Source organism: Neodiprion pinetum, chromosome 2 (genome assembly GCF_021155775.2).
Source record: "Neodiprion pinetum isolate iyNeoPine1 chromosome 2, iyNeoPine1.2, whole genome shotgun sequence".
NCBI classification, from domain to species: Eukaryota; Metazoa; Arthropoda; class Insecta; order Hymenoptera; family Diprionidae; genus Neodiprion; species Neodiprion pinetum.
The window spans coordinates 34,814,736-34,837,117 of record NC_060233.1 but is presented as its reverse complement, the minus strand read 5'-3'; the positions used below and the strand labels follow the sequence as shown (position 1 = coordinate 34,837,117).

The window sequence follows — 22,382 nt, the reverse complement described above, 5'->3', positions numbered from 1 at the left end:
CCGATAAACTGCATGCCTTACCGGTAAAAATTCATCCATGTCAAGGCCACTCGGTTTGTCAGCGATCATTGGAACGAATTCATCTTTGACCTTTTCTTCCACTGCTGGCCTTAGTTGTGGTACCCTTATTTCAACCTTTACATTAGGTTGAATTTGAGCTTTATTTTGTTTTTTCACTGCATTCCGAGCTGATAAAGGGGTTGAACTAGAAAAATTTCTGTTTAACGATGTTGACCGTGATTGAGCAGTGTTTGGCCGGTTCAAAGCAGGATCGGACGGACTATGTTTAATGTTGTTTATCCTGTTCCAAAGAATTAAAACATGTGTAAAATATTTATGCATCAAGTCATTAGTATTGATCATTCAATTTCTATAAAATATACAAAACTTCACCCACTGTATCGGATAATCACTTTCGTAGCCCTGTTCTCTCTCTTTACAACTGCTTTGCCTCTTCAGGCAATGTTTAGGAGAATCTGGACTGGGCGCTCTGCTTTTAATTTTACCATCATCCATTACCGGAGATATGGCAGCCATAGGAGCGACTCGAGGTGTCAAAGTTGAGTTTGATCTCTGAGGTCCCAAGGGTTGATTTCCAACATTCTTCTTGCTAAGCAGTGGCGTAATACTTTGTCGAAGTGGCGGGATTGTTGATATATTTCTAGAATTTTTGCTTGCATTGTTTGCCTGGAGATTTGCTCTTATTTGGCTTGTAGAAGTTATCAAGTTACGCTGGACTGGTGGAGAAGATTTTATGGGATGAACACGCACTGGTACTGGCTTCATTATTGATGGTGGCTCTTCATCCAATTCATTTGTATTCAAATTTGACAATGACGTTGACAGTGTTTGAAGTATTTGCGGCTGTGTAGGATCTGGAACAAAAATAAAAATTTGATAACAATAATTACAGGCTCCTTGAAACTTTCTGACAGATACTGTTACTGTGTTACTCATTAACAAAATTTTAACTTTCTACATGAGTAGAACTTACTCCAAGACAACATAAAAAAATCACTTCATCGGATTGAGCAGCATTTAAAATTACCATTAATATATCAGGATCACTGTTTTCTGTACATGAATAGTGACTTATGTTTAAGACTCACCCAATTCTTCAGGTTCGACAAAAGCTTCTAATTCAGGGGGAGGCGTGCGAGATACTGAAACATATCGTGCAAAGCATGCTGTTTCACAAGCTGTACAACATCTATCTAATTATATTCTAAATTTGTATATTACATTACGGATCTGTAATGAGGAGACGTTTGGTGAGTATTCGATTTCCAGTTGGATTAGTAGCAATTACAATATACATAAATTCAACAATAATTCCAATTGAAATGAAACTGATAAGAACTGATAAATAATTTAACAGCATTTCGAATTACGTGACAGATCAAACCATTAAAGAAGTGAATCAATGTGTATTCATGAAATGTCAAACTTACTTTTTGTTTAACTTTCAAAAGAAAAGATTCGCCAAACACCTTTGCCACAATAAAAATGAAATCATACTTAACTCAAAACATTTCAAATATTTTCAAGACTTAGTTCTTATCAGGGTTATTAAAAAAGGATTTGTTACTAGTGAATTTTTCACCCTTAACTGTTGAAGTAACATATAATCTCATAATAAGTACGAAAAGTTGCAATAGTTGTCCAAATGCATAATATGTTTTTTTTTAGAGTGATATTTCTAGTCAAAGTTTGCTTGAAGTAACAAGATACTCAAAGGTACTGCTTTAAAAAAAAAAGGGATAATTTATTCATCACCAAAGTTCACGTGAAAGATGCAGTATTTCTTTACATTAATGTATTGCATTTGGTTGGAACAATGATATGTTCAAAACCCTAATACGTCAACCTTGAGAACAGGAATGCTGACAACTAATAGTAAGAAGACTGAACAAAACATGATACATCAATTTATACAACACATACAGTGAGATACTTACAAGACCTGTTTGGTTGAAAGACATCTCTGTAATCTGTGACATTTGGTATTTCAGCTAGCATCACTTCATCCTCAGGATCTGTACCAGACTTGTCTGCTTCCTCTATTGTTTTAACGTCTAATCTATTAATCAAGAAAACAAGCAAATGTAGGTTTACTATCAAGGAAAACGATTTTCATGTTACTACAGAGTAGAAGTACAGAAAAAATAGACTGAAATCAAAGTAAAATCAAGCATTTAAATGCATGAAAAAAATTCATTACTTGTGCTTCTTCAATTCGGTAGGTCTCTCTTTAGAAAAACTTTTCCTCAACGAGTTGCCGTGACTAAAGGGTGACCCAGGTGTAGGGATACCTCCGAATGGGGCGACTTTTTTTAAATCGCAAACAAACAGGACTACATTTGCTATGTGAAAAGAAGCTCCGATCTAGAAAGCGGTAAAAATTTGATTATTTCAAAGCAAAACATTAATTCAAAACCACTTCTCAGTGATATTCAAGTAAATTTACCAATTGATTTTGTGCAACAGCTATATCTTGAACCTTCCCCCAACCTGTTGGTACTGAGTCAAGCGTTCGTGTTGGTTCCCACCCGTAAACCTTCAAAATATCCTGACTACCAGCAAAAAGACACTCTCCGCCTTGACTAAAGTACAGACTCCTGGATAGAAAACATTGTTTATACTATAGACAATTAATAATTGTGCAATATTTGGTCTGTAAAAGTCCGTATGCTTGTCAATCGATATTCATTCAGTGCAGTGTAACAAAACAACAGATTGAAAAAAAAAAAACTCTGAATACCGTTTTATTAATTAATTAAATAAATGCCATTCATGCGTGTGAAATTGAAAATTAATCGTATACTTCGTTTCTGTTAATGTATCGTTCCATTGATAAATTTAGCTATTCAGGTTCACCTAATTGCCGTGGACTGTGATTGTTCCGTGGAAGAAACCAATTGAAATGATTCTAAATCCCAGAAATGGACAGTACGATCTGTACTACCACTGGCTAAAAGAAATTCATGAGGATGAAATTCGACAGTTGTTACCGATCCTTTGTGTTCAGAAAACTCTCTCAATTGCTTTCCTGCTCGCAAGTCCCAGAGCTGAAAAACCGGGAGAAGCAATAGTTATTGACTAATAAAACTAATGAATGTATGAACAATCAACAATAAATTGAATCCATAAAGTATGATTGAACTTGAGCAAAATCTTGAGTTAAAGCTAGGAGCCTGTGATAAAACTGAAAGCAAAGTGACAGTCCTAAGATAGAAGAAATGTTGGAAAAAAAAGAGGTAATATCAATAAATGACGCTTATTTGAACCAGAATACTTATGTAAAGAAATTCCAAAGTAAATTGGTTATTGTCAATAATGTAAGGCTGTTCAACTGGGAAATCTGCAGGAAAATTTCTGATACCAAATTAAGATTCCGTACTAACAGAAGAATTTGAAAATAAAACTAAATTAATTCATATTTATGTATATTATATTATTATTTAAAATTTCCTAATATTATTAGCCTGTTACAAGTTGTAACACCAGCACTTGGATAACAGAGCTAATACCTGATGAATTTTGATGGAGTAATTTCCATAAATCACGCGTAATACCATCAAGAATTGAGTCATGCACTAATGGAAGTTGAATAAAAAAAAATTGTCGCATTTACATAACATCTAACTAACTTTGTACGTTGCATATTTTTAATTCCTGTCAACAGCATCTTGAAATTTTCGGTAAAAATGATGTTTTCGTTATTAAAAGATAAAATAAATATTTGCCGGCGGAACTTACGTGACTGTTTCCATTATGAAATAAATAAATTATAGAGTTTCAAAACCACTGAATTTTAAATTGATAGGTATTCAAAATGAAAATAACTTTTTTGAAAGAGCTCATGAATACTCGTGGATGAATCTTGATTGTTTAACTAAGCAAGTCGTCAAGCCTGAGACAATGCATGATCATGCCTGACATAATGAAATGAAAACTTGTGTTTATTATACAAATTGAAAAAAACTTTTCTTCAAAACGATTCAGAAATATCTATTCACTGTCGTTTTGCATTAATCTTTTACATGTTTACCTTGACTTTCCCTTCTGCTCCAGCACTGGCTATCCACTGTCCGTCAGGACTAAATTTTAAACTATTGACAGTATCTGTATGGCCTTTGTAAGTGAATATACACCCCTTTCTTCTCATATCCCACAACTTTATTGCTTTGTCCAGACTTCCTGATGTTAATAATTCTCCATAGGGGTGAAAATCCATGCATCTAATACCATTTCCATGTCCCGTCAGAGTTCTGGCAAGCTTTGCATGCTCCAGATCCCAAATTTTTAGCACACCGGTCTGTGATCCAGCGCAAACTAAGTCTTCCGTTTGACCGAAACGAACACATTCTATTGCTGTCGCGTGTCCACTCAGGCTCTGAAAACAGATTTTAAAAATGGTCCAGTTGAAAAATAGAATGACAACTAGAGTGGCTACTGAAGTAAGATTTCACCTTCAATTAAGTTCTAAAATCTGCAAATTCATTTATGAATAAGAACCTGTGTGGCAAAAGAAAAAAAAAACATCTGGGGTTCAATATTCATGGAGTGGAATGTTTGTTGAGTTGAGCAGAAGAAATAGTATGTAGCAATCAAGACCTTAGTCAGTGTAGCTAATAAATCAAAATGCATAAAATAATAAAAAGTCGATGACTGTTTAGCTAAATTGAAAAAGTATGTCAGCTTGGGCCATTTTGTTTTGGCAAAGGTGAAGAAGACATTGTTGCTATACCAGTACTCAGGTAGTATTACTGTGGATATTAATACCTGCAATGATGTAAAACCATCCATATCCCAGATAAGGATCTAGACCTTAAATAGTGATTTGCAACGTCATGAAATAGATATAAAGTTTACTAATTCAAGAATTTTGTATCTTTAGAGAAAATGTACTAACGTACTTGAATACTTTGAGGCTTGTAAACAATGGTCCATGTCGGTAAAGGAATCGGGTCTGCATTGCAGTCCTACATAAAATAACTATTTTATAATCTTTATTTATTTTACTTGTATATATCTAATTGTTGGCAAAGTTCTGAAATAAAAATACACCTATATGAAGAATATTATGGATCCTCCTATTGCAGTTTGAAAAAAAAAATTCAATTACCTATGTTTCTAATATAGGTAGAATTTAATGTAAGCACTGTTTAAAAAGGTAAGATTTCACAACAGCTCGACACAACGTCTTAATTTTTATCATTGTTACTTGATAGGAAAATAATTTGAAAATTGGAATGGAAACAAATATTGATAATAAAAAATGAAAGAAGGATTGAAATCTATGAGTTTGTAATATTATGCTTTTTGTAATGCTTCATATAGTTAATAATCATCATTGATCAGCTAACAAGACTCACCATAATACAGTTGTGCTTTCCAACGGCCCATAAGTTGACTTTACGATCGTCACCGCCGGTAACTAACACTCGGCCAGATTTATGACCCAATGCTAGACAGTTGACGTTTGATGTATGAGCAGCAAAATCCTCTATGAAAATAAAAATATAAAAAAATCTGAGACAGCTTTGTCAATTGGTTTCTTGTATATTCATTAAAGACTGACATGAGCTTGAACGAATGTTTCTCAGTAGTCTTTACAAGTATTATTTGCTGACAGTCTGATTTGTCAAAATACTCTAGGGACTCGGAGCGAAAATAATTGTTGCGACATACAGCCTGCACACCTCACTGAATGTGTCTGAAAGTTTACTGGAGTTTTCCACGGAGATGCCATTTACAATTAAACGCTGAAAATTCGGATTTTAGACTTTCTGCTAAATTTTTCACAATCAAAATGGAATTTTATTTACCAGATTTTTTGTTATAATGAACGGGTTCATACAAGTTGACTTTTACACAGAATGATTGAAATGAATCGTGGAGTAATTTCAAGGTTATGGTCACTGAAAAAACTTGACTTTTTATTAAAGAATATGTAGTAAATATCAAGATGAGATTTTAAATGAATTTAATCTGACAGAGATGAAAGGTGAATCCGTGGGTAAATCACATGCAGATACAAAATTGAGTAAAAAAGGTTGACAAGTAATAAGGTATGATTGAATATGTAAAGTGACTCACGTAATTTCCAGGATCTCTTAGTTGACGAAGCCATTTTCGGTATAAAAAATGACAGAATCAAAAATAAATTATTTAGGAACAGTGTTCATTTGACGTTTTACTGGTTTTGATGGAGAGAATTTTTTCTTGGTCGATTTAGAACGGTGCATTTTTACTAATTCTCTTGTACCGTCTATTATTAACGTCGGTCGTAAACACACTAAGAAACTTTTAGTTATGTTATGGTTAAGCCTGTAGAAATTCTTCCCAGCTATATTTTCTCGCGTCTTTTTTAGGTAATTTCTTGATTTACACGATTGTTGTATCTCATTTCTCTCTATCAATGCTCTCCTTGACATACAATTCCATCTGTGGAATACACGAACTCAGCTGCGCAACGTCGATACTCAAATCACGATATTCGAGATTCAAAGATCGATAGTACCGACTAGACGTCGAATTCTTCAACACTACTGGCGTTGACTGAACTTTGTTAAAGACACCAAAGACGGTTACCCTAATAGGCTGTATTGGGTCTTACAGATTCGTTTATAAACGGCTCCGGTCGATAAAGAAGCTACCGAATCGCCAACACGGCTTCTTATGGCCACGGGCCCACTTGCCCGCTGAGTACTTGTTACGAAAATTTGTCCACGGTTAACCGTCTTTAAATTCTTCCGTCAATGACAACATAATAATTCAAGAACACATTACGTAAAAAACGTGTGTCAAAGTATGAAGTGATGGCACGATGACATGGTCATCGCAGTGGGTCATCGTCAATGCTGAACCAAAAAATACGGTTGTAGAGTCGGAAGGTCGGACTCCCGCTGTTGCTTTCTCTTTCTAATTAGCGCTTCGGATCGGTGCACGAACCGTGCAGTCCATCTCTATAATATCTATGAAGAGTAGGTTTCTCTCTGCGCACGCCGTCACGAACGTGGGGGCTGATAATATACTTCGACATCCCCCTGTTTCACATGCCTCTTATGTAAACGTTTCGAAATAGTTTACCAGTTTCTTATTCATATTGCTCAATGAATCGTCCTAAAACAGTTTTCCACCTAATGTTCAATCTTAAATTCCTTTCAAACAACAGATTAATACCTTATTCTGGCTTTTCCTCGATCTATAAATATCTATCAAATCACCGTCCGCGTTCAATATGTACACTCAGCAGAAGAACTCTCGTTACTTATATACAAGGACAATCGCCCGAACCTCGAATTCGCGAATATTTCTATTACATCGATCACCAAGGAATGGTAGGTGTGATAATAATCTAAATAAGAAGTACGATCGATATCACTACTTCTGTGGCTGCTGATATCACGATTAAACGACTTAGAGGAGGCTCCTCAATTAGACATGTAATTTGCAGGCCGTTTGAACGGGTTTTGAAATGTTCCGGCGAAATTGCGAACTGTCTTCAGAAAACTCTACTTACTCTTGTTCTTGAAGATACGTGGATTTTCCAGAAATTTATCCTACAAACATTTCAGAAAAACTAAAACCGCCGTTTTCGAACCATGTTATGTCATCGTTTTTATTTACAATTAATACTTGTAAAAGTAGATCCAAGCTAACCACTAGGTGCCATATATGTAGATCCTCACTAGTGATCTCGCTGGTAAAGATCTGCGGTAAATAGATAATTCAAGAGAATCCAATTTTGGTGATACAGACTCCAGACAAACTCGTTGAAGCGGATAGTAGATCTAACTGAAAATTTAATTAGAACTGTAATAAAAAATAGTCTAGCTCTTCAAAGGTGCGAAGAGTAGATTTATGTATGTTTTTCTTCTTTTTCCTTGTTCTGTTCAATAAGTGCCAGATAGTTTCATATATCTGCTAACTACCATTTAGACCATGAACATCATCACTGGATAAACAAATAGAAATTCAACAATGATTTTATCTGGAAACACTACGTATTTGCTCTTACAACAAAGTGTGTTAAAAAATTATGCGAAAAAATAAAAGTGAATTTCTTATTATCGCAATATTACTATAATCCCTATTTTTTGGGAAAATCTAAGCAAAATTTCTGGTAGAATAACTGCGGTATCAACTACGCGATTAATGTAGATGAAATGCAAAGTACAGGAAAACTTTATTGTTGATCTCTGTTAAATGATTATTTGGGTCACTGTATTAAATTATTTTTTTCTAATTCGTTGGGTTAAGAAAATATGTATCTATTTTTGAATTCTCATGAAATCGTATTTGAACTAATTAATCAGAGCAAAATAAGTTAAACTGTTACAATATTTTTACATTTATTGATTCCATTTGAATGCCTGTAATAGTTTCACTGGATATTGTTTTTTACTCGAATAAAGAAATTAATTGAATACAAGATCTTATTAACATATTGGATATTGCTTGAATTTTGAAATATTTTATGGTCTCCAGAGGTACATGGATAAAATTTGTATATCTTTCAAATTGACAGTTGTTTCTTGATGATTCTCGAATGAAGAACTTCACCTCTTGTTTTAAAGGTACGTATTCGTATGTTGCTGATTTGTATTAAATAGATCAACTTAACAATTAACAGTTCATAAATCAAACACTTACAGATTTCAACACTGATCTCTAACATAAAGATCTCTAGTGTAGAGATCAGTGGATTTCAATCTCTGTTTTAACTTCCAAGTCACATCTCCTTGAAAATAGGTCAAATTCGCATAAATTAATCATTAAATACATGTACAGTAATTCTAGCTTATATGCATTCGTGATCAAATTCCTTGAAGTTTGAATACAATAGATCTAATCCACATAAACCTTTTTCAACGGTTTATCATGAAAGCATTCTGGAAAATTGTTTTATCGATTTTCAGAGAAAAAGTTTTTGGCATTCTTCTTCACAAGACTTCGCAAAAATGAAACTGGCCGTTACATGGATGATTTTCCCTACCTGTCACCATGTGGAAGAGAACGAAATTTCGTCAGATGTGATGATCTTCCAATCGTGTTTACACATGTCATTCAAAAGGAAGATTTAGATACTGGAGGAGTGAAAAATCAATTTAGTTATGCTCATGCCGATGAGTTACTGACGGTTTGTATGTTTTTTATTTTTGCCCACCTTTTACGATAAGGAACACCTAAATTTAGCCTTAGACCATAAATGAAAAATTGATAGATCTGCTGACATGTGAATACTTGTTATAATCATAGGTTCCTTTTGAGCCAGCAAAAATCTTCATGAGCATGGAAACTGGACGAGTTTATCATCCTGCACCAAAAATTGCTGGTGGCATAGGCTTGGTGCGATCTAAGCTAGCATTAGAATTTAGCAAATACTTTGAATTCCATAATGGCGAAGAACAAAGTCCAACGCATTTTTCTTGGGACAATAATAGACATGAACTGGATTCCGAATGGCATAAAAAAATAGCTAAAAAAGTTCTGTGAAAAATTGTAAACTAATTATTTTTACAACCATTGCAATTCGTTTCAAGTCTACATATAAAAATGTGAGGGTTGACATTGTCCAGAAGATAAAACATTCGCAGAAAAACTTTAAACTAGAGTCTAATAAAGATATGATTAAAGAGAGTTTCCTAAAATAGTTACAAAATAATAAATTGAAAAATCATTTATTATTAGCCCTGCATTTGTTGAATTGCAAAATGTGTAGACCAAACTATGAAACGATGGTAATCTCTTATTTTTCTAGTAAAAAATTAAGCACCATATTTAACGTTGACGGAAGAATTTAAAGACAATTACCCCTCTCCTGGACAAATTGTGGTAACCAGTACTCTGCGGCTAATTGAGCCCTGGGCCATAAGAAGCCATGTTAACGTTTAACAGTCATCAGTTAACGTATTTGATTACAAATTTTTTATATATACATTGCCTTAAAGACAAGTCTTTATAAATTCGTCATACATATTCTACGTGTTGTTGCACGAGCCTATAAGTCAATAGAATTATATCGTGAGTAATAAATATTAAAATTAATAATGATAACACTCCATTAGACTTCTGTGATATAATTGTTTTAGAATGGGGCCTACTCTCCGACATTAGCATAAATTAGGGACATATGTTTATACTTCTAGAAATATAAACTCTGATACTTTATACATGTACGAAAAATTTTCGATTCCTGATCCAAAACTGTACACGTTTGATTAAAGATTTACTTATTTCAGTTGGTTAAGTCTTTATAAACATACATAGAAAAATATTAAGTCGTACATCGTACCATTTGTTCATCTCTTGTTAAATGACGATTGCAATGAGTAAATGTCGAAAATTACGAACGTCTAAGGTTTGAAAATACCTCATCTGTTGTGTTAACGACTCTCCAGGCTTAAGAAGTTTTTGTTATCTTGTTTCGGGTTTTGAAAAAGGCTGAAGCGATCCTGGCTGTACCCAAGAAAATCCAAGCACCTTATTTTCCTCTTCCTTCTGAAATTGGCCAAAATTTCAATTATTTATCTACAGTAGCTGTCGATTTCAGTTCAAACATGACAACTTTATGTTTCATGCTTTGATGCCTTATTACTGATATGGATATAATGTTTTTTCAACAACCACAAATCGTAAGTTACCTTTGATTTTAATATCTCCTCCTTGATACCATCGTGCGATGAACTATCATAAGGGGTAAAAGTAATGTAATGCGGATCGTCAGTTGAAGGTGGATCGTAAAGCTGACTCAAACTCTCTGTAACACTTGCCCTAGCTTTTTTTTGGAAACTTTCAATGTTACTTGCAAATCTAAAACAATATAGACGGGTAAATTAATAAAATACCATTCCATGAAAATTTTGTACGTTTGAATACATTAGCAATGATAGTCATGATCAGTATGCTTGAAAAGGGCACATCAATAGACAAGAATTTTCTTACAACATCAGAGCTTCTTCATTGATGGACGGCATCTTTGAATCGATTTTGGAAAAGACCTTGACAATGTACTGCACTAATTGCCAAACTCTATTGTTTCGTTTCCATTCAGGAAATTCCCACGTTGTATCTAACTCTCCAGTATCAGCCTTCAATAATGGATGAAATACATTCGGTTGAAATACAACTTTCTGTAAGATAATCGAATGGTTAGCAATACTAGAAAAAGAAAACAAATATACCTATATATGATACAGAAATAGAAAGAAAATAAGCAACCTAAAACTCTGTTGAATGATTTATATAACTTACCGGACAACCACCGTCGGGAAAAGTTGGGGGCAAGGTAATTGTGAATCTGAATACGCCACCTTGGTAAATTCCTTGTCTAACAAAGAAGACTCCAAACCATACTGCAAGAAAAAAGGCCAACACTTACACAAACTGTTTTCGATCAATCCTGGAAGTGTTGAAATAGGATTACAAACTTTATCATTTAACTTACAAAATGAGTCATTTGCAGATGGAATCACATAAATTCTTTTTAGATCTTGTTTCTGCATCATATTACTGAAACAAAATTATGCAACGTTATAGATTTATTGACGATCCAGCCAAAACTCAAATTGAATACAACATGAATTATTGTTAAATTTTGAGCATTTTCAGGATGATTCGTTGCTTAGATTTAAAGCAGGTGTACCAGAAACAAGTTCTTGCGCTGTAGCATTTTATCTGCAACATGCAACTTAATAATTGATCAAAGTTAAAAAAGTAGGTACACTATTCAACTTACTATTCAGAAAGAATTATATACTCTTGTAAGAACACAGCATATTCTCTGTTACTGCGAGTCGAAGGAGGTCTATCGATCATCCTAGTGGACATGGCAAGCTGTGTCTCTCCATTACTATTGGATGGCAACAATTTCCTTAACGATCCTTGCTGCCTGTAGTTGTCGTCCACATCTCCTTCGCCCTTCAAAAGTCAAATTAAAAAAAAATGTCAAAGTTCACGTAAATAGTTAATAAACTTGACAGTGTCGATATTCACACAACAGCGACGTGCAAGTTACGCTAGACTCAAGACAGAGTCATACAGGTATAATCAGGATATGTTTAACGTTTGATATACTGTTACTAGTTTTTATGAGTTATTATTCCTTCATTATCCGAAACAAGAACATAAATGAATGATCCACAATATTTTAAGTATTATCATTGCAGGTAGTCGTTATTGCTTTATTCTGGTAAAACATGTTGGTTAGAAGTTACAGCGTTTATTAATATACAGCTTTTGACAACAGCATTGAAATAAATTGTCATGTTTACCTTGATCCCGGTCGTTGTATATCTCGATGACATCGTTACAATCATTAATAATATACGTATATTTGTGATCCTAAACTTTTAATTATAGATATGTTACAGAATCATAATGAAATATTGATCAAGAGATTTATAATATTTATGAATGAACTAATTCATCTGACATCTGTGATTGAACTGAAGTTACTGTTTCGAGATTGGATCGATTGTGATCCAGACGCCAGTGTTTCCCTAGCTCACTTCGTTCTATCTATTTGACTGTCGGGTTGGGTATATTTGGGTATTTTTCAGGTCCTTCATCCATGCTCCATGTGATTACCCTGCTTCTTAGAAAAAGTGAAACATAACCAAAAATATTTAAAATTTAGGTTGGGTTCCGCAATTGTTTGCTACTGTTTACTGGCTGCCTCATATTTACTGGTTTTCTTCATAAAACGTAATTGGTCTTGAAACCAAGTATTTTTTCAGTCCGAAGTCGAAAAATTTTACAACTTCGCAGATCCTTGTTCATAATTTTGTTAAAAATGACTGCAAGAGAAGTGAACAAGACGAAATTGTCGAAAGGTATTTTGGAAATGAAGGTAATAGACGAAATTGGTATGGTTAAGTTATTTTTATCAGATTATGCAGTTTCATATGTCACAACTTTTTTTATTCCTTTTCATCTAGTTCATGAAACGAACCAAAGAGAAAGTTGAGAAGCAACTATTTCAAGAAGAAGGCAAAGAATACTTCGGGGCACAGCTGACTAATCACATGAAGAAAGGATCGTAAGTTTATAAACTCAACGATAACAAATAATATTTTCCACTTGCAAGGAGTCTTAGTTTTTACTGACAAAATTCTACAGCAATTATATCTTTATATTTCACTAATATCAACTAAGTTAAATACTAACAACAGAATCAATTATTATGTAAATAGTGAATAAAAAGCAAAATACTAATTGACTAAACACATGTTTCAGTCAGTAATAGTTGCAATCAATGTAAATCATAAGTTTCAAATTAAAAATATTTGGGAAACTCAGCCGAACTCTGTTGAATCAATATTTATATCGCTAAGGAGCAGATTTGTTTCCTTTTTTATTGGATTGTCTTCACAAATTGCTGTTAGGCAATTCCTCTGATATAAGTATAGAGGTATCACTTTTTTTTCAGATTTTATTTTTTCTAAATATCTAGTTCATTCAGTTTTCGATACTTGTTTTAGGGATAAATTCATCATTGAGCCAAGCTTTGTGTTTTGTGAAGGTTTGCTTGACGGTCGAGTGAGCTTTCGCGGTATGAATCCAGAGATAGAGAGACTGATGGAATTGGAAGAAGAAGCTAAGCAAGCTTTGACCCGGAAACAGAATGAAACTGAAATAACTGATGAACAGATGGCAAAGCATTACAGATCCTCAGCAGTGGATACAATGGCAAAAAAATTCAGGACAAAACATGAAAACAAGAAATATGTAAGGGATGACAGCATCGAAATAGAACCCGTAGAGAAAAAACCTAAATTTTTGAAACCATCGGACTAAGAAGGGTGATCGTATACTAAATGTATTTTATATTTGGATAAATGAAACACCTGATCTTGCTAAATGCTTCTTATTTTTAACAAGAGCTGAAGATTTGTGTTAAATAATAATTAATTTTCGTAAATACACGTTTGCGTGTGTGTGTGCGTGTTGGGTATTTGGTAGCTTCATAGTTTGAAATTTGGTTTCGAACTTAAAATAGCATAGAAAACATATATTTTGTATGTCTCTGCATGTAACTCAAATCTCAAATTTTGTATAATGCATATTTTTTCCTCTCTTTTTCTTCACAGGTAGATTTACCTGAGTTAAATTCATGCTTTCCGGAATTACCAACTAATGGGTACATCTAGTATAATTGTTCTTAATATTTATTGTAAGATCAAAACTTTTTCATTAAATTAATTTTATCAGCAATATACAGTACAAGAATATTTTTATTAAATAATTGTAAAACTTTACAACGTATTAACATTTTTAAGATATAGTCCTGTACATATATGCCAGTTGAAAAAAGAAAAGCCGAATTGCTGCCACAATAGAGTAAAAATAATAATGACACAAATCTATTCATCTATCTGATTTATTTTGTTTAATGTATTGTAAGGTTGAAATTCCCAATGTTAATGCAATAAAATATAAACACAACATTCACTTACCTCAACACTAAGAATTTTCGGAATAGTCAACAAAAAGGAAATTACCACAGATATAACAAATTTTACACTCATTTTCTCTTCTCTTTCTGGCTAGATTTCTGTACAACATATTTATTATGCTACGTTAAAAACTTGAACACATTTTCAATTGAAATTTATAAGCCGGATAGAAAATGGCACTGCCCTAGGATCAACATAACAATACTCCCAACAGTTAATGCCAACAACAAATACCTCCCAGTTATAGGTACTCTGAATAATCTAGCGCACATATTTAATGAAGACGCATATAATAGAATCGTATCCAAGTCCGATCCTGGAGTGTCCTGATACACGAATGGACGTACGCGAATTTCATGCCCAATTCCTTGAATAGTTGAGCATGCTGAAGTTAATCGTGCTGCCTAAATAAGTAATAGAGAATGAAAATATCATAATTGTTCAATACTCTTTTGAGGGTACTTTCCCTAATTGTAATCTACTAAAAATTAAATGCTTCAGATATTATAGGTGTAATCTGTTACGAACCTGTATAAAAGGGGCTAATGATATCACGACCCACAAAGACACATTTATAATACTAATATAAATAATCGGACTGCTTTGTACATCGACGTTATCGTATTTCAGTAGCCATAAAATACCAGCTGCAGCCCACGAAAAATTTACCACAGTGTATATGCATACTGCCGGACCAAAATCATCATTGAAATATTTCAGCAATTTTTTAAACTCACTAATCTCCTATAACAAAAATTTAATAAAAGTATTTAAACAAATCCATCGTAAAATACTACCCACATAAATTATGTTTATAAAAGAAAGAATAAAATAATGGCTACAATTCTGTAATACTTCATTCATAGAGTAGTCATAAATACTGTCAATTCAGCTTTGTGCATGTATTACACAAATTTATACATAAATACCTTCATCCAATCTAACGGAGCCAATGTATGTTGGAGTAACTTGGTTCGTAGAAAGTATAGATGCGACATTAATAGTTGTCCTTGCAAGCAGTAACTTGTTATAATCGTTCCTTGAACCATATCATGCCATAAGGTACAAACGATCAGAAAAAATTTTAAAACAGTCTTCAACTGGTCTGGACTGTAAGAATATGTTGTTAAAAAAAATTTGAACAAAGATTGAACCTTGATTCCTCTAGTGATTTTCCTATGTGCAACACTCTTGTTGGGTTCGTTTCTTTACCTAGAATGAAGCCATTGAAATACAATGATTCCTCTTGCCATCATTAAGTTCACAGTGATCAAAGCTATGATCATCCATATAATGCTCAGCACAATGAATAACCACAGTATTCTAACTAATCTCTTCTGACTACCGCGATCTGATGGGTCTGAAGACATGAGAAAAGCTCTCTCCATCAAGTTTTGAAGCTGCTCGTTCTCCCGTATTCTAAATAAATAAACTGCATACAAATATGCACTGAGATGAAGAATGCTTGGTATCGCATAGCTGAATGCTATACTTCCATAACATATTCTTTCATACTGTAACTCCTTGGTAGTGTTAGACACTAGCTCATGATCGATTCGCATCAAGGTATAGCAAAACCCACGATCTCGTCTGATGAAGACAAAAAGAAAATGTATGAAATGACTATATCGTACATCAAACAATTGACAGTCAATAAATACGTTCCCCAGAATCATTATATGAATCGAAAAATTTACCTAAAACAAGCCGTATATTGAAGAACGTATCCAATGCACATGAATATAAGGACTTGAAAAGTGTGCAGATTGGCAAAAATTGAATAACAAGGCGAGCACTCTATATCATCTCCACTTGTTGGTCTCAATCCCATTACTCCGAGAAGTCTTAAATAGGGACGTAATATTTTGCATTTGCAATAATGTAGGACGGCTGAAGTGCTGAGATTTTCATAATCTGGTCTTTCGGTAATTTCTCCAACCTATTTAAAAGAACAAAGAAAAGAGTAAATTATTAATACAGTGGATATATTCCGCAGTAACTGATGGAATGATATAACGGTGGGCACATAGCGTTGACTGAAGTTATGCCTGAACTTTGAGCGCCGGCTTTTTATCAGTAAAGCAAGTAATCTTACTTCGGCACTTTCTAATTCTGATAGAATCGATGTTGTCGACATACGCAATGGGTCTCCATTGTTTTCGTTGAGGCCAGTGCGCTGGTTTTTTGAATTCACTGCTTCGTTTGAGCTTTGCCTAGACTGCAGCCAGCAAAGCATCATATCCTCCTTACTTTAGCTATTCTAAAAACGTGATATAAGAATAGTTAGAATACTAAGACAGGAACGTTATACAGCCAATGCACAATCAATGTCAATTCAGATCTGAATTTGTAAACAAAAACACAGTGATGGTTGTTGATTTTCGACAATTACACAATTTCAAGATTTTGATGAAGTACCACATACACATGAAAACTGGATTCAAAGTTAAGATAGCTTGAATTAGGAAACAAAAATAATTAGAATAAACCTAAAGTTTAATTTTTAACTATTGTACATTTTGCATTATTGTAATAACGTATTAATCGAAATATGCAATACTAAGTATATATCAAGTACTTTATTGTGTGAGGGACTGGTACTATATGAGAATGTAAACAAACAAGTGTATAACTTACCCGTGGACTTACCAAAGGCATCCTTCTAGCAGCAGAGCGGCATTTAGCTCTAGACTTTGAAACATATGTGTGTATGAAAATATTCCTATAGTATCAAATACGGTTCGACACGATAATTTACTACACATATAAGAGTATTTTCTGATGACTTGTTTCACCTCTGAGAGTTGTGATACACTATAATCAGACGTTGATACAACAATTTGTTTGTGAGTGATAGTAATTATTATTTCTTTGTATGGTAGTGCTGTAGCACGATAACAATTGTGAAGGGAATGACTCTTATACTGTAACGATGGTCAGGGAATAACGGATTAGTTTTATGCTATTATTATTTACAAGTAAGTATAAAAGATTTTTTTTTTCATTTTGTTTTCGTCCGTCGATCCTATACAACTCTTTTGCCGTTCCAAAATTTCGGCTTCAATTTATTGCCGATTTTCCCCGCTGAACGAGACAATCGCTTACGCTCCGCACAATGCTTAACTGTTTTCTCTTCCGAATAGCCACCTGATTTTTTTAGCTGTAACAAATGTTATACAAGTTGTTTTGTAACATTCACCTTTTCATGCAACGTACATGTTGGTCCTTATGCTAAATAGTATTTAATACGGGTTGCACATTGAACTTTGAATTTTCTTGATTTCGAACTCTAAAACACACTACTTTGTCACTTTCGCATAATTTTAATCAACAAACCTTTTTAGTGCTGAATGTCATTTCTCTATTTCCCAACGAACCAAGCATTCTGACACTATTGACTTCTTCAGCTTGCAATCTTTGGCCAAGGCTCGCTCTGTAATTAAGTGCAATAATTCATATCAATAAATTACCTACTTTGCTATAAACATGATGTATTTCTTATATTGTAAAACTTGAATATCATATCGAAATGTTATATTAATAATTATATTTTATACACTGAACGTGCGACTTTTAGCTCTGAAACTTTCTGACACCATAATTAGTAAAAGAGATACATGGAGGTAATAGCACTGAGTGATTCATCCTGTTATCTAGGCATCAAACACATTTGTAGATTTGAATAATACTACATAGAATTGACTTAGGAAGAATCAATAACGAATGAGTTTAAATAAACTAACGAAAATAACAAGTGATTTCTCTAATGGAGAAAAAAATATAGAGTAGAAAACAATGTGGTCAATCTCACAGAGTCAAAGCAAACACGCACATAAATAGTAATTTAATTGTTTTCATGAAATTCAGTTTCCTCAAATCGCTATTCGTGCTTGAGATTGTGCTGATAGAGAGGTAGTAAAATTGCCTCCTGCATTAATACCATGAGGCTTATTCAATAAATTCTCTTGGATATCCACAGAAGATTCTTACTTGTTTTGTTTTTGTCTGACTGTCCTGATACCCATAAACTCGACGCCTTCTTTGAGTTTGAAAAATTTAGCTGATTTGCTCTCTGATCGATCTACTGCTTCTGTTTCTTGATTCTCTTCTCTTCGCGCCTTTTCTTCTTCCCACTCTCTTTGTCTCGTCTCTCTCTTTATTAATTTGTGCTGCTTCTGAACTTCCTTAGCCCAGCCTTTGTCGTCATCCGAACTATCATCATCCGACAATGAACTTTCCTCCGAACTTCGTTTACCTTGATTCATTTTATTTTACGGTGAAACTAGATAGTCCAGAATTTAATACCAATGATAATGGTACAAGTGGAAAAAAGATTACCTTCAAGTGTGTTTTCTTCTTCTCTGGCTATGTCAAATCGAGCTTGAGCTTCAAGTTTCTTGTTTAATTCTATTCTTCTAGATTTGGCAAGTTGTGATACTACAGGATTTAGCAAACGGAACTCCTCTGTGTTTTCGTCCACTTCAAAGTTTGGATCTTCAAATAATGGCTTGAACCGATTGTCTTTGAGAAGACTTGGTGTTTTCCGTTTTGCTTTTGGATCTAATTCGTTATCCAGCAATTTCTGAGCTAGACGTTTATTAACTGATGGCAATTTTGAAACCTGTGTAAAAAAATTCGATTTCACCAAATATGAAATAGTAAAAACTTATTTGGGTATGAAATTATTGAAAATTTGAAATATGCCAATGTTAGTACCTGCACTCGGTTCGTACGTTCCTCTTCAATTTTCTTTCTGATCTGTTTCCTCTGATATTCATCAAAGTTGAAAGGCTGAGCTACGTCTCTAGCCTTTCTATAGAGCCTAGCATCCATAAAATATCCGTGCATGTATGCCCTAAGTAAGTTACTTCCTTTAAGATGTGCTAGTCCGAAATCGTCCAGTTCCTTCTCAGTAATGAATTTATAGTCATCATAAACAGTATCAAAGTTAGACTCTTCAAGTTCTTCAGTAAGATTATCAAGAAAACTGCACCACCTAGGTGCAGGTCCTAGGCTGGGTATGTAGTAAGTTTGTAACTTAGTATCTTCATTAGCAATAAACATCATTCCGGTATTCGGAACAACACACATATTGTTGAAATCTGCCTGTGCTTCTATTGAGGTGTACAGCTTGCCCTGTAAAATAATATGACATGCGTTTAGTACAGCTGTTAGGCATCACTCAAGATTCATTTTTTCTATTTATACGGGAAAGACATGAAGTGAACGATAAGAATTTTAAGACTTTCAAACATAGGAAAATTATCTGAGAATTTAGGAGAACTATTTGCAAGAGTTGATTTTAAACGTATGTTTTGGCAGACCTCTTTCAGAGCTTTTCTGTGCGGATTTTGCACAATTGATGATCTGACAATATTTCTATACAAACGCGGCAACTTACCGTTTGTTTATCCCAAATTTTAACGACCGAACTATCCATAGAGTAGATCATACCCATCTGATTGTGAAATTCAATATCTCTGATTGGTAATCCGTACATGTGATCCTTTACCAACAATGGTTTATTTGATCTAATGTCGTAGAGTAATACTTGACCTGTAGCAGTACCCACGCCCAATGTAAGTGCATCCTGAAACTTGAGGGCAGTAATTGACGGAAATCCTTCAAGTCTGAAAATACGTAATGTAAAATAAAATGTGCTTGTGTAATACGTAATAATAGTAAAAGTAATATTAGAGTCATGAAAAACTTCAAGAATCAACAGAATATCTACGTGGTATAAACTTCATGTACGCAAGTATGAAAATTTTATTGCCATATACATACTGGGTATTTTCGGTGACACAATGAAACGCGCAGTCTAATGTACCGACTTTGTTTCTGGTACGAGGATCCCAGGCTTCGATTCGTCCTTCCTGAGTACCAATCATTAGCGAATGATGAATAGGATTTATGGTGCATCTGTTTATGCCAGAGGCCTCCGTAAATAATGATTGTAAAAATTGTCCCCTCTCTAGGTTCAGTCGATAGATCTCATTGCTAGAATTATTATAATCATCATTTATTGAGTTATACTAATCAATACGAGTGTGACCTTTCAGGGAATTGCGACAATTTCTATCCAGCTTAATTTAAAGTTGACAAATTACAACTCATGAGAAGTCTATCATTCTGTTATTTTTGAAAATTTATATTCCTTGAGATCTATGTAGCAAACTCTGTCTCTATAATTAGTAGTAAACTTGTTTCAATATAATGTGATGAAGCTTTTAATTGAGACCTAACTATGCTTTCAAAAACCAGACAGCTGATGTGAGAAGTTTTTTTCTGGTTCACTTGTTTGAAATTCACAATTAACTCAATCATTGCAAAGTATGTTCTTGATGAGCATGTGCAATTATACCGCCAAAACGAAATTATTTCGTATTATTCTTGACTTGTGCAAGAATCACAAATGTTTCTTAAATTGCCATATGATAAAACACAGCTTACCTAGCACCAACAACAAATAGGTCGCAGGACGGATAATGGTACTGCATGTCTCTTCCGAACCGGGGTATCCTAAGTCTATAATATTTCCCTTGCGCCGAATGAAATTCAATGTATCTATCACAGTGCAAGAAGACTAACTGAAACGCAAAATTATGAGATTGTGAAGTTGGTGTCGTTATAAATCATTTGAGTAAGTTATCGATTCTTTTACTTACAGGGAACTGTAGGTAGGTCGACCCCTCCAATGTTCATCTAATTCATACATTTTGTAGTATATAGAGAATTAAGAGTCATGTATATTTTTTTATCTGCTAATAAATGGTTCAGAGTAGTGAAAACAACCCCCAAAGATGGGCACCTAACGGGGTGATTTCTTGTTGCGCTTGATGGATTCGAATGAAACTAACCCTGAAATGTATGATTAATTAATACATATTTATGAACAGAAACATTTCAGTGTCAGTTTCATTCATTGGTTTCATCTTTGGAGGTTGTTTTCCATCCGCTCTAAAGCATTTATTAGCAGATAAGAAAATGTGTGTGTCTCTTAGTTTTCGATGGACTACGACATAATGAACTAAATCAAAATCAGAGGGGTCGACCTATCTATGGTTCTTTGTTAGTGAATATTGACTATATAATCACCTTACTGTAGTCGTCAGACAATATTTCAAATGTGAGAACTTCAGAATCGAAGCAGCGCTCAAATTTAAGGGATAGGTTGTTCACGTCAAAACATTTTACCCTTGGCTTATATATGCCAGTAGCAAAAATATATTGGCCATCCCTGGAAACTTTGACAGACGTACTAATTCCAGGCATATCAAAATCCTGAATAAGTTCGATGCGTCTTCTGATATCTGTGAGTAAAATAAAATTATGTAATTTTTTTTTTCTGCAAAGTAGTTTATAATTGTATTATTCAAAAAGATTAGACTATAATAAGAATTATTTGATAAAATTTTTTTGCAACGTAGATTATTGTAAAAACAAAACTACATATATATATATTTCGAAGTAACTTACCGGCATTTTTTTTTAGTAAACTTCGTCGCTTTCTCTCTGATAACCACTAAAAAAAATTGCATTGTGTGAATTAAATATTAGAACGTTAATGAAACTCAACTGATCATAACCTTAAAAATGGTACAACCCTCATGTAAATGCCATAACTTTACCTCGGGAAGAGATTTGCCCGCACTCAAGTTGTAGATTTTCACATTATTAGGATCTGAGACCTGCATTTTATTTACGTTCACATAAAGCACAAATTTAATAGAAAATACTGTGCAGGCCTGCCTGCACGCTTCTGTTATTACAGCTAGCTTAGACGGAACTAGCGTAACATAACCTCAATTCGGCTACAGCTGATTTTAAAAAGCCTGGGCCCCTATGGTCACTATCTATTGCTATCTATCATCTTAGATGAGTTTAGTTCGGAGATAGAAAGAATTTCAAGTCCTT

At 33.9% G+C, this 22,382-nt stretch overlaps 6 protein-coding genes across 24 annotated transcripts in view; 2 read left to right on the top strand and 4 right to left on the bottom strand.

Moving 5' to 3' along the window:
• Window positions 1–6,523, bottom strand: part of kat80 (katanin 80) — a 41,913-nt gene extending 35,390 nt beyond the window's left edge. For 6 of the 10 annotated variants that reach the window (XR_006881373.2, XR_011176362.1, XR_011176361.1 and 3 more), the window contains exons 1-10: window positions 6,103–6,523; window positions 5,379–5,509; window positions 4,052–4,396; window positions 2,878–3,068; window positions 2,468–2,618; window positions 2,222–2,385; window positions 1,959–2,080; window positions 1,110–1,163; window positions 398–875; window positions 22–301 (exon numbers count right to left, since the gene is read on the bottom strand). Coding sequence is in view for 4 of the 10 variants with exons in the window: in XM_046609707.2 (XP_046465663.1) it covers window positions 22–301; window positions 398–875; window positions 1,110–1,163; window positions 1,959–2,080; window positions 2,222–2,385; window positions 2,468–2,618; window positions 2,878–3,068; window positions 4,052–4,396; window positions 5,379–5,509; window positions 6,103–6,136 (1,950 nt within the window). In the remaining 6 variants the exon portion in view is untranslated. The remainder of the gene's footprint in view (window positions 1–21; window positions 302–397; window positions 876–1,109; window positions 1,164–1,958; window positions 2,081–2,221; window positions 2,386–2,467; window positions 2,619–2,877; window positions 3,069–4,051; window positions 4,397–5,378; window positions 5,510–6,102) is intronic. The other 4 variants (XR_011176363.1, XM_046609709.2, XM_046609704.2 and 1 more) reach the window with 3 other exon arrangements.
• Window positions 6,524–6,814: 291 nt separating this feature from the next.
• LOC124212661 (UPF0598 protein CG30010) lies at window positions 6,815–10,249 on the top strand. Its single transcript, XM_046612965.2, has 4 exons — window positions 6,815–7,346; window positions 8,537–8,585; window positions 8,928–9,148; window positions 9,268–10,249. The coding sequence occupies exons 1-4, from the start codon at window positions 7,119–7,121 to the stop codon at window positions 9,502–9,504; spliced, it is 735 nt and encodes a 244-aa protein (XP_046468921.1). The 5' UTR covers window positions 6,815–7,118; the 3' UTR covers window positions 9,505–10,249.
• On the bottom strand, window positions 8,117–12,616 carry LOC124212660 (AKT-interacting protein). The gene is made up of 7 exons (XM_046612964.2): window positions 12,282–12,616; window positions 11,747–11,928; window positions 11,456–11,520; window positions 11,263–11,363; window positions 10,954–11,141; window positions 10,653–10,821; window positions 8,117–10,509 (listed from the first exon to the last, which is right to left on the bottom strand). Exons 1-7 carry the CDS (start codon window positions 12,324–12,326, stop codon window positions 10,426–10,428), a joined length of 834 nt encoding a protein of 277 aa, XP_046468920.1. The 5' UTR covers window positions 12,327–12,616; the 3' UTR covers window positions 8,117–10,425.
• Window positions 12,418–14,345, top strand: Mpp6 (M-phase phosphoprotein 6). 4 transcript variants are annotated; one of them, XM_046612968.2, is made up of 4 exons: window positions 12,418–12,646; window positions 12,747–12,859; window positions 12,948–13,048; window positions 13,491–14,345. In XM_046612968.2, the coding sequence occupies exons 2-4, from the start codon at window positions 12,803–12,805 to the stop codon at window positions 13,804–13,806; spliced, it is 474 nt and encodes a 157-aa protein (XP_046468924.1). In that variant the 5' UTR covers window positions 12,418–12,646; window positions 12,747–12,802; the 3' UTR covers window positions 13,807–14,345. The 4 variants fall into 4 exon arrangements, with proteins under 4 accessions (XP_046468924.1, XP_046468923.1, XP_046468925.1 ...); XM_046612967.2 differs by having other exon boundaries at window positions 12,418–12,859; window positions 13,491–13,811; window positions 14,100–14,345; XM_046612969.2 differs by having other exon boundaries at window positions 12,418–12,859; window positions 13,491–13,828; window positions 14,100–14,345.
• A 155-nt stretch (window positions 14,346–14,500) lies between these two features.
• LOC124212658 (Gustatory receptor-like Holozoa) lies at window positions 14,501–17,236 on the bottom strand. Of its 7 annotated transcripts, XM_069133829.1 has the most exons (8): window positions 17,103–17,236; window positions 16,561–16,725; window positions 16,163–16,404; window positions 15,981–16,055; window positions 15,678–15,884; window positions 15,395–15,575; window positions 14,994–15,209; window positions 14,501–14,869 (listed from the first exon to the last, which is right to left on the bottom strand). In XM_069133829.1, the coding sequence occupies exons 2-8, from the start codon at window positions 16,702–16,704 to the stop codon at window positions 14,621–14,623; spliced, it is 1,314 nt and encodes a 437-aa protein (XP_068989930.1). In that variant the 5' UTR covers window positions 16,705–16,725; window positions 17,103–17,236; the 3' UTR covers window positions 14,501–14,620. The 7 variants fall into 7 exon arrangements, with proteins under 7 accessions (XP_068989930.1, XP_046468913.1, XP_046468916.1 ...); XM_046612957.2 differs by having other exon boundaries at window positions 15,678–16,055; XM_046612960.2 differs by having other exon boundaries at window positions 15,678–16,055; window positions 17,115–17,188.
• A 254-nt stretch (window positions 17,237–17,490) lies between these two features.
• On the bottom strand, window positions 17,491–22,378 carry LOC124212657 (lethal (2) 34Fd). The gene is made up of 11 exons (XM_046612955.2): window positions 22,097–22,378; window positions 21,945–21,990; window positions 21,564–21,778; window positions 20,919–21,055; window positions 20,253–20,465; window positions 19,867–20,095; window positions 19,182–19,601; window positions 18,804–19,086; window positions 18,456–18,720; window positions 17,802–17,898; window positions 17,491–17,625 (listed from the first exon to the last, which is right to left on the bottom strand). The coding sequence occupies exons 1-11, from the start codon at window positions 22,160–22,162 to the stop codon at window positions 17,491–17,493; spliced, it is 2,106 nt and encodes a 701-aa protein (XP_046468911.1). The 5' UTR covers window positions 22,163–22,378.
• Window positions 22,379–22,382: the final 4 nt, after the last annotated feature.